The 18,772-nt window shown below is 46.0% G+C and overlaps 1 protein-coding gene across 1 annotated transcript in view; it reads left to right on the forward strand.

Moving 5' to 3' along the window:
• SLC44A5 (solute carrier family 44 member 5) overlaps positions 1 to 18,477 on the forward strand; it is a 105,421-nt gene extending 86,944 nt beyond the window's left edge. Inside the window, exons 19-22 of the mRNA XM_063939061.1 lie at positions 5,611 to 5,681; positions 7,436 to 7,524; positions 12,537 to 12,621; positions 15,523 to 18,477. Of these exons, the coding sequence (XP_063795131.1) occupies positions 5,611 to 5,681; positions 7,436 to 7,524; positions 12,537 to 12,621; positions 15,523 to 15,635 (358 nt within the window). The 3' untranslated portion in view covers positions 15,636 to 18,477. The remainder of the gene's footprint in view (positions 1 to 5,610; positions 5,682 to 7,435; positions 7,525 to 12,536; positions 12,622 to 15,522) is intronic.
• The last annotated feature ends 295 nt before the right edge of the window (positions 18,478 to 18,772 follow it).

Genomic DNA, 18,772 nt, shown 5'->3' on the forward strand with positions numbered 1-18,772 from the left:
TGCACCTGTCTCGTTCGGGCACAAAAATCTAACTGAGGCTTGGAGGAGGGTCATGGGGGGAGGAGCCAGTGCACACCAGGTAGTCCTAAAGCTTTTTACTTTTGTGCCCAGTCTCCTGCGGAGCCGCTATTCCCCATGGTCCTTTCGGAGTCCCCAGCATCCACTAGGACGTTAGAGAAAACTAAATAGAATTACAGTGTAATATAAATGTAATATTAAATACACGTAACCGATGTGCCTCCAGCTGCAGTTCCTGTGGTCCCCAGCAGGGGGTGCTGGCCAGTGGCGGAACTAGCGAGCGGTGGGCCCATGTTCGACAAAACGCTTTGGGCCCCCCCCCATCTAAGTCCACCGCCTCACCCCTGGAGAGGATCTGGTGAGGGGGACCTGCTCAGGGCCAGAGAAATGGATACCTAGCAACAGTGCCGTAATTAGTCATTTTAGTGCTGTGTGCAAGAAACGGCATCGGAGCCCCGCCCCTCTATGCAAAATAGCGTCAGTGCGCGCCCCAGTCGCGCACAAAAAAAATAGGGGCGTGGCTTTGTGGGGAAGGGGTCTGGCCACAAAATAATACCAATTTATATAACTGTGCACAGTAGTCTCCATTATTCAAATTACGCCGCATGGTAGTACCACTACACCAGGTAAAGACCCTTTTACACATTACGGCAAACAGCTTCCCCCTTTTTACACATTACGGCAGACAGCGTCCCCTTTTTACACATTACGACAGACAGCATCCCCTTTTTACACATTACGACAGACAGCGTCCCCTTTTTTACACATTACGGCAGACAGCGTCCCCTTTTTACACATTACGACAGACAGCATCCCCTTTTTACACATTACGACAGACAGCGTCCCCTTTTTTACACATTACGGCAGACAGCGTCCCCTTTTTACACATTACGGCAGACAGCGTCCCCTTTTTTACACATTACGGCAGACAGCGTCCCTTTTTTACACATTACGGCAGACAGCGTCCCATTTTTACACATTACGGCAGACAGTGTCCCATTTTTACACATTACGGTAGACAGCGTCCCCTTATTACACATTACGGCAGACAGCGTCCCATTTTTTGCACATTACGGCAGACAGCGTCCCATTTATTACACATTACGGCAGACAGCGTCCCATTTTTTGCACATTACGGCAGACAGCATCCCATTTATTACACATTACGGCAGACAGCGTCCCATTTTTTGCACATTACGGCAGACAGCGTCCCATTTATTACACATTACAGCAGACAGCGTCCCATTTTTACACATTACGGCAGACAGCGTCCCATTTTTACACATTACGGCAGACAGCGTCCCATTTATTACACATTACGACAGACAGCGTCCCATTTTTACACATTACGGCAGACAGCGTCCCCTTATTACACATTACGGCAGACAGCGTCCCATTTTATGCACATTACGGCAGACAGCGTCCCATTTATTACACATTACGGCAGACAGCGTCCCATTTTTTGCACATTACAGCAGACAGCGTCCCATTTTTTGCACATTACGGCAGACAGCATCCCATTTATTACACATTACGGCAGACAGCGTCCCATTTTTACACATTACGGCAGACAGCGTCCCCTTATTACACATTACGGCAGACAGCGTCCCATTTTTTGCACATTACGGCAGACAGCGTCCCATTTATTACACATTACGGCAGACAGCGTCCCATTTTTTGCACATTACGGCAGACAGCATCCCATTTATTACACATTACGGCAGACAGCGTCCCATTTTGTTCACATTACGGCAGACAGCGTCCCATTTATTACACATTACGGCAGACAGCGTCCCATTTTTTGCACATTACGGCAGACAGCGTCCCATTTATTACACATTACGGCAGACAGTGTCCCATTTTTACACATTACGGCAGACAGCGTCCCCTTATTACACATTACGGCAGACAGCGTCCCATTTTTTGCACATTACGGCAGACAGCGTCCCATTTATTACACATTACGGCAGACAGCGTCCCATTTTTTGCACATTACGGCAGACAGCGTTCCATTTATTACACATTACGGCAGACAGCGTCCCATTTATTACACATAATGGCAGACAGCGTCCCATTTTTACACATTACAGCAGACAGCGTCCCCTTATTACACATTACGGCAGACAGCGTCCCATTTTTTGCACATTACGGCAGACAGCGTCCCATTTATTACACATTACGGCAGACAGCGTCCCATTTTTTGCACATTACGGCAGAGAGCGTCCCATTTTTTGCACATTACGGCAGACAGCATCCCATTTATTACACATTACGGCAGACAGCGTCCCATTTTTTGCACATTACGGCAGACAGCGTCCCATTTATTACACATTACGGCAGACAGCGTCCCATTTTTACACATTACGGCAGACAGCGTCCCCTTATTACACATTACGGCAGACAGCGTCCCATTTTTTGCACATTACGGCAGACAGCGTCCCATTTATTACACATTACGGCAGACAGCGTCCCATTTTTTGCACATTACGGCAGACAGCATCCCATTTATTACACATTACGGCAGACAGCGTCCCATTTTTTTCACATTACGGCAGACAGCGTCCCATTTATTACACATTACGGCAGACAGCGTCCCATTTTTTGCACATTACGGCAGACAGCGTCCCATTTATTACACATTACGGCAGACAGTGTCCCATTTTTACACATTACGGCAGACAGCGTCCCTTTATTACACATTACGGCAGACAGCGTCCCATTTTTTGCACATTACGGCAGACAGCGTCCCATTTATTACACATTACGGCAGACAGCGTCCCATTTTTTGCACATTACGGCAGACAGTGTCCCATTTATTACACATTACGGCAGACAGCATCCCATTTATTACACATTATGGCAGACAGCGTCCCATTTTTACACATTACAGCAGACAGCGTCCCCTTATTACACATTACGGCTGACAGCGTCCCATTTTTTGCACATTACGGCAGACAGCGTCCCATTTATTACACATTACGGCAGACAGCGTCCCATTTTTTGCACATTACGGCAGAAAGCGTCCCATTTTTTTGCACATTACGGTGGACAGCATCCCATTTATTACACATTACGGCAGACAGCGTCCCATTTTTTGCACATTACGGCAGACAGCGTCCCATTTATTACACATTACGGCAGACAGCGTCCCATTTTTACACATTACGGCAGACAGCGTCCCATTTTTTGCACATTACGGCAGACAGCGTCCCATTTATTACACATTACGGCAGACAGCGTCCCATTTTTTGCACATTACGGTAGACAGCATCCCATTTATTACACATTACGGCAGACAGCGTCCCATTTTTTGCACATTACGGCTGACAGCGTCCCCTTATTACACATTACGGCAGACAGCGTCCCATTTTTTGCACATTACGGCAGACAGCATCCCATTTATTACACATTACGGCAGACAGCGTCCCATTTTTTGCACATTACGGCAGACAGCGCCCCATTTATTACACATTACGGCAGACAGCGTCCCATTTATTACACATTACGGCAGACAGCATCCCATTTTTTACACATTATGGCAAACAGCGTCCCATTTTTTGCACATTACGGCAGACAGCGTTCCATTTATTACACATTACGGCAGACAGCGTCCCATTTATTACACATAATGGCAGACAGCGTCCCATTTTTACACATTACAGCAGACAGCGTCCCCTTATTACACATTACGGCAGACAGCGTCCCATTTTTTGCACATTACGGCAGACAGCGTCCCATTTATTACACATTACGGCAGACAGCGTCCCATTTTTTGCACATTACGGCAGAGAGCGTCCCATTTTTTGCACATTACGGCAGACAGCATCCCATTTATTACACATTACGGCAGACAGCGTCCCATTTTTTGCACATTACGGCAGACAGCGTCCCATTTATTACACATTACGGCAGACAGCGTCCCATTTTTACACATTACGGCAGACAGCGTCCCCTTATTACACATTACGGCAGACAGCGTCCCATTTTTTGCACATTACGGCAGACAGCATCCCATTTATTACACATTACGGCAGACAGCGTCCCATTTTTTGCACATTACGGCAGACAGCATCCCATTTATTACACATTACGGCAGACAGCGTCCCATTTTTTTCACATTACGGCAGACAGCGTCCCATTTATTACACATTACGGCAGACAGCGTCCCATTTTTTGCACATTACGGCAGACAGCGTCCCATTTATTACACATTACGGCAGACAGTGTCCCATTTTTACACATTACGGCAGACAGCGTCCCTTTATTACACATTACGGCAGACAGCGTCCCATTTTTTGCACATTACGGCAGAAAGCGTCCCATTTTTTTGCACATTACGGCGGACAGCATCCCATTTATTACACATTACGGCAGACAGCGTCCCATTTTTTGCACATTACGGCAGACAGCGTCCCATTTATTACACATTACGGCAGACAGCGTCCCATTTTTACACATTACGGCAGACAGCGTCCCATTTTTTGCACATTACGGCAGACAGCGTCCCATTTATTACACATTACGGTATACGATGCGCATCCCAACAGTCACAGCGGCGGAGGGCAGCCTATGGTAAAGGAGAGAGCCAGCAGCAGCAGCGCTTCTACCAATTACACAGCGCTGCTGCGGCTCCCTCCTCCAGCCCCCCCCTCCCCCCGTAGCCGGTGCGCATCCTCTCCTTGGCGGCGGCACACAGCGGGAGCCAGGCGGCATGTAATGAGTCAGTTTGACTCATTACATGCCGCTCTGGCTTTGGGCCCCTTCACAGTGGCGGGCCCCAGTGCAAGGCACTGCCTGCACTGCCGCTAGTTCCGCCTCTGGTGCTGGCATCTCCCAGCATTGGTTATCTATCAGTCAGGACCAGCTGCAGTTCCTGTGATCCTCAGCAGGGGGTGCTGACATTTCCCAGCATTGATAATCTGTCAGGGCCAGCTGCAGTTCCTGTGATCTCCAGCATGGTGTGCTGGCATCTTCCAGTATTAGTAATCTATCAGTCAGGGCCAGCTGCAGTTCCTGTGATCTCCAGCATGGTGTGCTGGCATCCTCCAGTATTAGTAATCTATCAGTCAGGGCCAGCTGCAGTTCCTGTGATTTCCAGCATGGTGTGCTGGCATCTTCCAGTATTAGTAATCTATCAGTCAGAGCCAGCTGCAGTTCCTGTGATCTCCAGCATGGTGTGCTTACATCTCCCAGCATTAGTAATCTATCAGTCAGGGCCAGCTGCAGTTCCTGTGATTTCCAGCAGGGGGTGCTGGCATCTTCCAGTATTAGTAATCTATCAGTCAGGGCCAGCTGCAGTTCCTGTGATCTCCAGCATGGTGTGCTGGCATCTTCCAGTATTAGTAATCTATCAGTCAGGGCCAGCTGCAGTTCCTGTGATTTCCAGCAGGGGGTGCTGGCATCTTCCAGTATTAGTAATCTATCAGTCAGGGCCAGCTGCAGTTCCTGTCATCTCCAGCAGCGGGTGCTGGCATCACCAGGACGATATCACATTTCTCCTATTATACAATGCCAGATCAGACGCCTGAGAATTGCATGCAGTGTAATACTGATTGCTGAGAAACTTTACGCGTGTTACCTGTATTTTCACAGGGTCGCTGTTCTGGACAAAGTAACAGATTTCTTGCTCTTTCTAGGGAAGATTTTTGTTGCCGGTTCAATTGGTAAGTAGCAAGTTCATGTACAATTGATTATGGGGTTAGTAAACTGCCAGAAACCCCAGATGGGGTGGATGAGGGGTTGGTGGTGGTGGTTGGGGTGGGTGGGGGGGGGGGATTGATAAAGAATTTCAGAACTTAATGTGTCTCTGTACTTTTCAGTTCAGCAGTGTACAGTACGATACAACAGGTTACTATGGCTGTACCTTCAGAGTACAGAGACAGTAAACTTACTGTGTAAATAGCAATAGAAACTGTAGTAAATGGGGGTGTTCTATAATTTTTGACCGGTAGCGTAGATCAGTGGCGGAACTAGTGAGCGGTGGGCCCAGGTGCAACAAAATGCTTTGCCCCCCCCCCCCCCCCATCCCGTCCAAGTCCACCCCCTCACCCCTGGAGAGGATCTGGTGAGGGAGACCTGCTCAGGGCCAGAGAAATGGATACCTAGCAACAGTGCCGTAACCAGACATTTTAGTGTTGTGTGCAAGAAACTGCATCGGAGCCCCACCCCTGCATGCAAAACAGGGGCAGTGCGCGCCGTAGGCACGCGCAAAAAATATAGGGACACGGCTTCATGGGGAAGGGGTGTGGCCACAAAATAATACCAATTCATATAACGGTGCACAGTAGTCTCCATTATTCAAATTACGCTGCACAGTAGCACCACTACACCAGGTAGAGACCCTTTTACACCTTACGGCGGACAGATTCCCCTTTTTACACATTACGGCAGACAGCGTCCTCTTTTTACACATTACAGCAGACAGCGTGCCCTCGTTACACATTACAGCAGACAGCATGGACTTTTTACACCTTACGGCAGACAGCGTCCCCTTTTTACACATAACGGCAGACAGCGTCCCCTTTTTACACATAACGGCAGACAGCATCCCCTTTTTACACCTTACGACAGACAGCGTCCCCTTTTTACACATAACGGCAGACAGCATCCCCCTTGTTACACATTACAGCAGACAGCGTCCCCTTTTTACACATTACGGCAGACAGCGTCCTCTTTTTTTACACATTATGGCAGACAGCGTCCCCTTTTTTTACACATTACGGCAGACAGCGTCCCCCTTTTTACACATAACGGCAGACAGCGTCCACCTTTTTACAGACAACGGCAGACAGCGTCCCCTTATTACACACAGTTGTCCTCTCCTTGCACATAGGCTGCCCTCCGCCGCTATGATGAGGGAAGCGCATCCCATCATTCACAGCGGCGGAGGACAGCCTATATGGAAGGAGAGGGACAGCTGCAGCAGCGCCTCCACTAATTACAGTGCGCTGCTGCAGCTCCAGTCCCCCTACCCTCCTCCTCCCCGTGGCGTGGCTGTGTCCCTGCGCTGAGTGCGCTCTCCTCCTCCGCGGCCCGCAGGGACAGGCGGCATGTAATGAGTCAGTTTGACTCATTACATTCCGCGCTGGCTTTGGGCCCCTTCACAGTGGCGGGCCCCAGTGCAAGGCACTGCTTGCACTGGTGATAGTTCCGCCACTGGCGTAGATTCATATTGCGCTTTTCTAAGGGAGACTAACAACGGTAATGAAGTTCATATGTGTAACATTATCATAAGGCCATTGTCTCATTACCTGGCTCTTCCTCTCTATAATCCTCTCCCCTGTTCCTGCCAGGGGAAATAAGAATCTTGCTCCTTCGCAGTGGGTGGGGTGGGAGGGCGATTACATGGGGTAGAGTAATGACGAGTAAATGAAATCACCCCCTGACTTACATGCTAACTGGCCTGTTATTTCTACAGGTGTCCTAGCTTTCTTCTTCTTCACAAGAAAGATTCCTTACATAACTGATGAAGCTCCCTCGCTGAATTACTACTGGGTGCCCCTCCTGGTAAGTAGCGCACATTCCCTACACTGACATGTAACATAATCCGGGACTTCCTGCTGCAAATAAATATATTTACACACTCCGTACAAGAGGCATCTGTGTCATTCTGCAGATGGACAATTATAATGAAGCATTCTCATCACGCACATGCTCTAAATCTAAGGTTTCCATCCAAATGAACAAATGATCTGGCTAGGAGCTGTGCCATGTGCCTATTGGGGGTCATTCAGAGTTGATCGCTCGCTAGCTACTTTTAGCAGCCGTACAAACGCATAGTCGCCGCCCACGGGGGAGTGTATTTTTGCATTGCAGGAGTGCGAATGCCTGTGCAGCAGAGTGCCTGCAAACACATTTTGTGCAAAACAAGACCAGCCCTGTAGTTACTTATCCTGTGCGATGATTGCTGCGACGAGTGACACGGTAATGACATCAGATACCCGCACAGCAAACGCCCGGTCACGCCTGCGTTTTTCCAACCACTCCCAGAAAACAGTCAGTTGACACCCAGAAACTCCCACTTCCTGTCAATCTTCTTGCGATCGGCTGTGCGATTGGAATCGTCGCTAGAACCAGTGCAAAACCACAATGGACTTCGTACCTGTACGACGCGAGTTTGCATTGCGGTGCATACGCATGCGCAGATTAGCCGTTTTTTTCACTGATCGCTACGCAGCGAACAACGGCAGCTAGCGATCAACTCGGAATGACCCCCATAGATCGATGGAATCTACGAATATTTAGTAATTAGATTTTTAGGTGATAAATGCGGATGGGAGATTGCAGTGACTGACGAGCAGAGATATGTCCTGTATATGCCCTTAGATATACAATAGACAAGCAGATCCGAATCTTATCGCCCAATCCAAACAATTATTTTCTGTCTCTGTTGAGAGCGGCCCTGCTTATAATAAATTACAATCTTTTGGAGCGGATTCACCTGCGCTATTGTGAATTGCTGGCATAGCCTCTGAAATGCGTACCCGCAGATGCAAGATGCATGCGACGTGTGAAAAATCGCAGATGTGGACACTTTGCACGCAATTAAATCAGCCAATCAGCTCCTGTCATTTTTTTTTTAAACACCTGACAGTTGGGCGCTGATTGGCTGGAGCACCATATATCATACACAATGAGTTTTAAATAGCTGAAACTCATTGATAAATAGCCCCCAGCTTGCGTTTTCCTGCATCACAGCCAATATAAGACTGAGGTGTAGTACTGGTGTGAAGCACAAGGTGGCGCATGAATTGATGGATAATTTGTATTTTGGTGGTCATTCCGAGTTGATCGCTCGATGCCGTTTTTTGCAGCGCAGTGATCAATTGAAAAAGCGGCAATTCTGCGCATGCACATGGGGGGTCATTCCGAGTTGTTCGCTCGGTAAAAATCTTCGCATCGCAGCGATTTTCCGCTTAATGCGCATGCGCAATGTTCGCACTGCGACTGCGCCAAGTAAATTTGCTATGCAGTTAGGAATTTTACTCACGGCTTTTTCATCGTTCTGGCGATCGTAATGTGATTGACAGGAAATGGGTGTTACTGGGCGGAAACAGGCCGTTTTATGGGCGTGTGGGAAAAAACGCTACCGTTTCCGGAAAAAACGCAGGAGTGGCCGGAGAAACGGAGGAGTGTCTGGGCGAACGCTGGGTGTGTTTGTGACGTCAAACCAGGAACGACAAGCACTGAACTGATCGCAGATGCCGAGTAAGTCTGAAGCTACTCAGAAACTGCTACGAGGTGTGTAATCGCAATATTGCGAATACATCGTTCGCAATTTTAAGATGCTAAGATTCACTCCCAGTAGGCGGCGGCTTAGCGTGAGCAAATCTGCTAAAATCCGCTTGCGAGCGAACAACTCGGAATGACCCCCATGGTACGCAGCGCGCATGCACTAAGTACTTTCACACAAAACTTTGTAGATTTATTTTACACAAGCTCGAGCGACTTTTTTCAGTCGCTCGAGTGTTCACAGTATGATTGACAGGAAGTGGGTGTTTCTGGGCGGCAACTCTGCGTTTTCAGGGAGTGTAGTAATAAACGCAGGCGTGCCAGGAAAAAACGCAGGAGTGGCTGGGGAAATAGGGGAGTGGCTGGCCGAACGCAGGGCGTGTTTGTGATGTCAAACCAGGAACTAAACAGACTGCATTCATCGCAAGATAGGAGTAGGTCTGGAGCTACTCAGAAACGGCATGAAATTATTCCTGTGCAATTCTGCTAATCTTTCGTTCGCACTTCTGCTAAGCTAAGATACACTCCCAGAGGGCGGCGGCCTAGCGTGTGCAATGCTGCTAAAAGCAGCTAGCGAGCGATCAACTCTGAATGTGGGCCATTGTACGTTGTGTGTAAAATATGGGTAATGCAGAGCCGGCCCTAACCAATATGATGCCCTAGGCAAGATTTTGGCTGGTGCCCCTTTGCACAATGCTAGTTCCACCTCTGACCCTGCACCCCTTTCCCAGCACCATCACCCCTCACCCATAGTAGTCCTCATTTTGGTGTTCCTACCCTCTATACTGTATTTTAAATAGGAACAGTGTGCACATTCGGTGCGCAGCCCAAAACGATGAGTGTTTTTGCTGGGAAGGGGCATGGACACACAATAATACCCCCAGTTGAAATTACGCCACAGAGTACTGCAACTTTATCCACATCATATCATGCAAAAGTGTCTCTTATTTACGTTACATCACACAGTAGTCCCACGTTACATCACACAGTAGTACCACGTTACATCACACAGTAGTACCACGTTACATCACACAGTAGTGCCCCTTAGTCACTTTACACCACCCAATATTGCTCTTTATTCACATTAGACCACACAGTAGTGCCCTTTCGATATGTTTAGTCACCAAGTACTGTAGTACACCTTATACACATAATACCGCACATTAGTAATGAAATTTGTATGCAGATAGTGCCGCAGTCACACACACAATATAGGCATGCCACATATCATTTTAATCAGCAGAAGCAGCTTCTGCCCCTAGGCATGCCAAATGCCCTAGGCATGTGCCTAGTTTGCCTATGCTTAGGGCCGGCTCTGGGGTAATATAAATGACTATGGGGGTAATTCTGAGTTGATCGCAGCAGCAAGTTTGATAGCAATTGGGCAAAACCATGTGCACTGCAGGGGGGTCAGATATAACATGTGCAGAGAGAGTTAGATTTGGGTGGGTTATTTTGTTCCTGTGCAGGGTAAATACTGGCTGCTTTATTTTTACACTGCAATTTAGATTTCAGTTTGAACACCCCCCACCCAAATCTAACTCTCTCTGCACATGTTACATCTGCACCACCTGCAGTGCACATGGGGGGTAATTCCAAGTTGATCGCAGCAGGAAATTTTTTAGCAGTTGGGCAAAACCATGTGCATTGCAGGGGGGGGGGCAGATATAACATGTGCAGAGAGAGTTAGATTTGGGTGGGTTATTTTGTTCCTGTGCAGGGTAAATACTGGCTGCTTTATTTTTACACTGCAATTTAGATTTCAGTTTGAACCATACTTGCCGACTTCTGGGCTGCTCTCTCCGGGAGAGAGCAGCCGGTCGGCTCATCAGGGCAGGCAGGAAGTGAGGTGACGTCCAGAAGGGGGCGGGCCAGAGGCGGAACGGGGGCGTGGCTGATTGATCGCGTCATGTAAGCCACGCCCCCGCTGTGTAATGCCGCTATTCTCGGCATTATACAGCAGGGGGCGTGGCTATGATGACGCGATTCAACAAGAATCGCGTCATCGCCTGCTCGGACCGCCCACTTTACTCGCTAAGTGGGCGGCCGGGCAGGGGGTGACCGCTGAAATCGGGAGACTTGTCTGCCCTTCTGGGGGGCCGGGAGGGTCACCCGATTTTCGGGAGCCTCCCGCCCATTCCGGGAGGGTAGGCAAGTATGGTTTGAACACACCCCACCCAAATCTAACTCTCTCTGCACATGTTACATCTGCACCACCTGCAGTGCACATTGAGGGTAATTCCAAGTTGATCGCAGCAGGAAATTTTTTAGCAGTTGGGCAAAACCATGTGCACTGCAGGGGGGCAGATTTAACATGTGCAGAAAGAGTTAGATTTGGGTGGGTTATTTTGTTTCTGTGCAGGGTAAATACTGGCTGTTTTATTTTTACACTGCAAATTAGATTGCAGATTGAACACACCCCACCCAAATCTAACTCTCTCTGCACATGTTAAATCTGCCTCCCCAGCAGTGCACATGGTTTTGCCCAACTGCTAAAAAATTTCCTGCTGCGATCAACTTGTAATTACCCCCTATATCCGTTTCATGAATGCTGTATGACGGTAGTTAATTCTACTGGAGTAACTATGTGAGACTCGAGTCTAAAATCATCAATATTGCTGAAATAAATGAGGTTAGACAATTCATTTATTATAAAATTGATTTTAAACCACAACTTTAGTTGTAGTTGTCAGGAACGATAATAAATTGTGCCACGTTTAGTGGATTTGCAATTCCTTTATAAAGCCATATGATCTGTAATGGCCACTAAACTAATAATACAATCTGATTCACTGGGAAATATTTGGTAACGTTTATGAATAAACATGAAAGGACTGCAGCTTATTGACGTGTTATACCCACTGCTTGTGTAGCTTGCTGCAGACTGTTGTCCTCTGTTATCAGCCATCTGTTGAGCGTTTCCAGCGTTTCCCTATGATCGCAGCTTTATGACGCTCCTGCAGTATTTTGTTTGTCAGAATGTGTTGGATGGTGAGTGTTTGCTGCGGGAAGTGTGCGGAACACCCTCATAGTATAAGGAGCGACTTCGCAGGCTGACCCTGTATCCAGGAGAATGCAGCAGTCCACTATACTGGAAACTGTAATAGTAATACTCAGTCTTACTTTATGACACTTTGTTCCTAACGGTAAATTGCTGCGGAATATATCGGCGTTGTAGAAGTCAGTGTTGATAATAATTACAATTGAAACCAATGTTATAATGTCTGAATCATAAAACATTAGTAATATTCCATTTACAGTATTGTCCTTTTTACTGTTACCCACAGACAGTGATCATCGGAGCCTATCTCATAGCACACGGCTTTTTCAGTGTCTACGCAATGTGTGTCGATACTCTGTTCCTGTGTTTCTGTAAGTATTTCATTCAATGGGGAGAATATTGTCCAGAAAACAGTTTTCACCTCATTGTCAAAGTCTGCCTGTGTTAGATAGCAGATATATTGCGGAGAACTAGCGCAGGGGCCCGTTTGACAGGCGGAAACAGGATGTGGCTCTCGCAGCTCCATATACTGTATTTTACTGTAGGCAGGCCTACAGATATGTCCTCATACATTTAGTGTCTATACGCCTTATGGCGCCAGACAACCAGTGCAAAGGAAACACTCCAGGAGGTGCAGCAAACTTTTGCTTCGTATTGGCATCACAGATGCAGCGAAACACCACTCAGTGCACAGCAGACGCAGCGAAACACCACTCAGTGCACTGCAGACGCAGCGAAACACCACTCAGTGCACTGCAGACGCAGCGAAACACCACTCAGTGCACTGCAGGCGCAGCGAAACACCACTCAGTGCACTGCAGATGCAGCGAAACACCACTCAGTGCACTGCAGACAGAGTGAAACACCACTCAGTGCACTGCAGACGCAGCGAAACACCACTCAGTGCACTGCAGACGCAGCAAAACACCACTCAGTGCACCTCAGATGCAGCAAAACACCACTCAGTGCACTGCAGACGCAGCGAAACACCACTCAGTGCACTGCAGACGCAGCGAAACACCACTCAGTGCACTGCAGACGCAGCGAAACACCACTCAGTGCACTGCAGACGCAGCGAAACACCACTCAGTGCACTGCAGACGCAGCAAAACACCACTCAGTGCACCTCAGATGCAGCAAAACACCACTCAGTGCACCTCAGATGCAGCAAAACACCACTCAGTGCACCTCAGATGCAGCGAAACACCACTCAGTGCACTGCAGACCCGCAGCGAAACACCACTCAGTGCACTGCAGACGCAGCGAAACACCACTCAGTGCACTGCAGACGCAGCAAAACACCACTCAGTGCACTGCAGACGCAGCAAAACACCACTCAGTGCACTGCAGACGCAGCAAAACACCACTCAGTGCACTGCAGATGCACGTGATGTGACTTGGGCAACAATGTATGATCATAATTTCTACACTAATTATTAATATTATTCATTTATAAAGATGGTGTGTGTGTGTGTGTGTGTGTGTGTGTGTGTGTGTGTATATATTGTGCCTTTTTTTCAACAAGAACCTGATCAAGTTACAGCTATAGCAGCAAGTTATAAAGAGCACACAATCAGCCATAAAAATGTATTAACTACACGTAGTAAGAGAATATAGGCATATGTAATCCCGGACTCCATAAGAGGCTGCGCTCAGTATTTACATGAATACAACGGACCTCATGGATGATGGACTTTTGGGAGCTGGCCTGGGCTGAGGACCATGTCATCCATTTGGCTCCATTTGTGTTTATTAGTTGCATAGACCATGCGGGACCTGCTGCCCCCATCTGGAGGTTATATGTACTGCACAGCAGAAGCTGGTTGGCTGTGTTGTCAAATTAGGGAACTTGGGAAGGGGCCAAAGAATCCTGGGCCGTTAAGGGACTCTCGAGAAACGGGGGCCTCACCCGCTACTGTTGTTAATGCCAAATTCTAGCTATCATAGGGCATGTCCGAGTACCTAAGCGTCATAGTGTTATACTTTATTTCTGTATACACACAGTAGGTGGTCTCCAACCCAGATGAGTTTACAGTCGGTCAGTGGCCATTACCACAGAGGGGTATAAGATTATATTGCATATATATATAAAAATCTAAATCTAAACTCCTCTTCTCAAAACATTTCTGGACAAATGTATTACGTTTGATTTACTATAGTGCTTTGGATATAACAAAACGCATGAAATAAATGCAAAAACAATTATAAGAAATAAAGGGAACACTCGTAATCTGTACGATGGGAGGGAACTGCAGAAGTGGAGCACCTGTAATTTAGAGTGACATCCTCTTCCCCCATCCTGTGATATCACTGAGGACAGGCCATTGCTACAGTATTTCCCAAACACTCTCACATCACATGTTCTCCTCTTATCTGAGCTTCACTTTGCTGGAACCCCCACTCCCCACACCACTTTACTGACAAAACTAGCAGCCATTAATACCAGTATGCCCGTGTGCTTACACAAACATTACATTATACAGTACGGTTACCCAAGAGTTATGGCAGAAGGGAAATTGTGTTGTCAGATGGAATCCCTCCAACGTGTCTGTCTGTCTGTCTGTCTGTCGTTTTAATGAAGGCATATGTTTGGCATTGGAATTCAGATACACTATAGACGTGATACAAGGTGAGTAATGTTAATACTGAAAACGTTGCTAGAAGCTATAGCTTATATGACACCTTAGCAAGCGTCCCGGTCTGGGCAAATGAATCTTATGACATTCAACAACATCCTCATCATCAATGCAGATTTGCTTCTTCATTTGCATTTCCTCTTATCTCTCAGCAAGTGTGTATGCTCTTCTTACTTGGGGTTTCTCTAATTGTAAGAAATTAATGTACAGACACGGGGAGATTTATCAAATCTTGGAGACACATAATGTACCAATAATGTACCAATAATGTACCAATCATCTCTTATATGTCATTTTCAAACACAGCCTGTAACATGGCAGTTAGAAGTTGGCTGGTTGGAACTTTATCTGTCTCCAAGACTTGACACCTCTCCCCACAGACTCAGCGACCATAACCATTGGCACACTTGATGCGGTTCAAACCGTTGCAGCTATAAAGTTTGTGTGCCAAGCTGCTGAAGTGTCGCTCATCGTTATTCGCTTCACAGAGTCTCTGCCTGTATGGGGTGTAGAAATCTGCCACTGATTTTTCTGCTTTTCTCTCCTTCCCTCTTTCTCTCCCTCTCTCTCTTTCTCTCCTCCCCTACCTCTCCCTCTTTCTGTCCTGCATCTTGCCGCTGCAACTCTGACGTTCAGGCGAAGATCTAGAGAGGAATAACGGATCTGCGTCCAAACCATACTTCATGTCACCAGAGCTGCATAGGATTCTGGGGAAAAAGGAACTTGGCTCAAAAAAGTCAAAGCGCTAATTTTATAGCACTGGCTTTTCCTAACAAAACGCACCTTTAACCCAATAACTAAGCTTCGAAGAGGTACATGAAGGTTGGACAGAAGATTTGGTTTCCGTATGATTTCTGAAGTCCAGAGCTAATATGTCAGATGATAATGAGGATGGTTTACTTGGGCAATGAGACAAGGACCTTCTAGTCAGGGCATGGAATAATGACCTTGTGGCGTCAAAGCTCTTGAGCTTGCAGCCACCGGTGAGGGAGCGGTTGTGCCAGGATCTTCTCATACAGCTGTTTTGTTTGGACGTATTCATAGAGGGATGATGCAGGAAAGACCTGCTAGTAAGGGAGACCTGTGGCAAGCAAATCGGTTGTTGAGGACCTCCGTGTCAGGTAGACCTCTTTGAGCAGTGAGGATGGCCTTCACTTGGGACCAACCATGAGAACATCGAAGTTAGATCTTTCCAGTTGAAGACTGAACGAAGACCTGTTGAGGATAGTCCTTGAGTTTGGAAATGTATATCGTACAAAAAGAAGATTACATTTTAGTGCCTACGAACAGGAACAATGTCAATATATAGCTTTTCCTAAAACTGCTTTTGAGGTTTTAATATTTTTATAAAGCTGGTTTCTGTATAATAGGATCTGCACTTCTTTTTATAATTAACAAGCTTTCACTTTTCATAGAAGAAATACTTGACATAAAATGGTACATTGATATTATTAGCCATATCTTGCTTTCTTTGCTTTTCGTTGGTATTTTGCTTTACAAAGAGAGATTTGGCTTCACAAACTTGACTTTATCTCAACATTTGGTGCTAAGGAATATTTGCACTTCACAGGACGAGCATTTAGATTAATCTCCGGTCGGATGCAAACACTAAGATCGCCTGCTGCGGATCACTGGATAATGACAGCTTTGTATAGTTGTGCTCTTACCCGAGGGTTTATTTTTAGTACCATTAGCCTATATACAGTGGACGTGATTTATATAATGCAGGCAAAGCTACAATAGACTGACATTTGTGGTGTGTGTATCACAATATTATATAAGCAAAATTAAATAAATTACATTTACATACACACACATATGAACACAAACTCTACAGTAACTTTCATTATACATATTTTCCTGATTTTATAACACATCGGTGGAAAAGCCTTCCAACATCCTGGGGCAGATATTCATGATGGCACAATTGGCCATGACCTGAATTTCCCGGGACTACTCTAGATCCAGCCAAAATATACCTACGTGTGATCCGTAATACACGCCCAGATATGCAAACTCTGGCCCTCGCGGACAACTAAAACTGCAGGTTTGAAAACCGCTAAGGTGACCAAGGGTGCTCCTTCCAACGTGGCAAGATGAACACCTTCCCTCAGGTGACAGAATATGGGTCTGGCACTACGGGGCAGGGTATCCTCTTGTCACCGCGGCCACTATAGCAATGTATGACATCAGGACAGGCACAGGCGTATAATAAACCGGTTGAAACTTCGGGATCCCCGGTGTAACTATTTTCTATTTCTGCCTGTTGTTCCACGCTGATTGGCATGTAAGGACAGCCGAAACTTATCGCCACTGCCTGTAATATCCCTTTTCTCTGTTAATTTTCCAGGTTCCTAGGTGGATGTAATCAGTTTTGTTTTAAAGGAATGTTTTTAACAGCAATTACTTCTGCACAGGATAAAAAGTGGGGGCCCTGGAGCAGGACATGAAAGCACAGTGGAGATGAGGGGGATAGACTGTTATCTGCATAGGATATCCAGTCTGAGAGGAAAGCAGCCCCTTTACAGGGTGATTTTGTTGGGCAATTAATAGTTACCACCCAAACAAACACAAACATCACAAACTGGGCCTGATTCAGATTTGTAAGTAAAGCAAAAAAAGCAAGCAACTTTGTGTCTGGAACAAACCATGCTGCCATGCGAGGGGAGCAAATACAGTTATATTGTTTCTGTGCAGAGTAAATACCGGCTGCTTTTGCATGTAGGCCACAAATGTTAGACAGCTTTATTTTTACACTGCAATTCAGATTTCAGTTTGGACACACCCTACGCAAATCTAACTCTCTCTGCACATGTTACATCTGTCCCGCTTGCAGTGCAGCATGGTTTTGCCCAGTTGCTTGCTTTTTTGCTTTACTTATGAATATGTGTCAGTCCTGTTGTATACTGACAGAGGACATCTTTCAGTTGGTTTTGCACATCACACTGAGACCCGTTTCCATACAACACTTCCGCTACTGCAATAGTATTCGTCACGCCACAATTTAAAATATTTCGGTAAAGCCCTTAAAGTTTTTTTTCTTTAACTCCTAAATAATAATCTTCTTGAAATACTGTTTGTGTTTGTTGTTACTTGTGCGAACAAATTGCGTCTCGGACTTGATTTAGTGACAGTTATTCTGAGTGACGCAAGGTGGCTGACATACTGTAGACCCCAGTTTTGGTGCAATAGTTTTCATTATAAACCTCTGATAGAACTTGTGTTTTTTTTTTTTTTTTCTTCCTTGAATTGAAAGTAAAACCTGAAAATTCTATTTACCAGAAGAAGCAACTTTATCTTGCAATGATAAGTGCACTTAGGAAATGGGGAGACTGCAGATATCACTGTATTATCGAGAAGTCAAATATGTAAAGTGACGATTTAATGATATGTAAAGATCTATAGGAATCATTACTAAGGACGCAGTTCTGCCAAACAATTTTTATGCAAGCTTGATAACTACCACTTTCATAATTATTGGTACGTTTTTATAATGTCTAGTTAAAAAAAAAAAAGTAATGTAACGAGATAAAGGGGTATTTTATACATGACCATGTAAATAAATATTTATGGCTGATAAAATCCTGGATGTATTTAATGTTTCAGAACATGTAAATTGCATAATAATGTATTGAACGGGTGGAATAGAAACTTCTAAGGTATTTACAGTGGGTGTTGTATTGTTGCCGGATTTGGGGGAAATACAGGGGCTTCCTGATAGGAGGGATTGAGAGAAATAAAGTTTGAGATGTCTCTAATACCGCTTTAAAGGTTTTTATACAATATACCCAGGATAAGTGCAACGAAAAGATGTTTATCTTTAAAAAACTATATGTATAAATAATATACCCTAATAAGAGACTTTAGTACAGATATATATATATAT

Source organism: Pseudophryne corroboree, chromosome 9 (assembly GCF_028390025.1).
Source record: "Pseudophryne corroboree isolate aPseCor3 chromosome 9, aPseCor3.hap2, whole genome shotgun sequence".
Taxonomy (NCBI): domain Eukaryota; kingdom Metazoa; phylum Chordata; class Amphibia; order Anura; family Myobatrachidae; genus Pseudophryne; species Pseudophryne corroboree.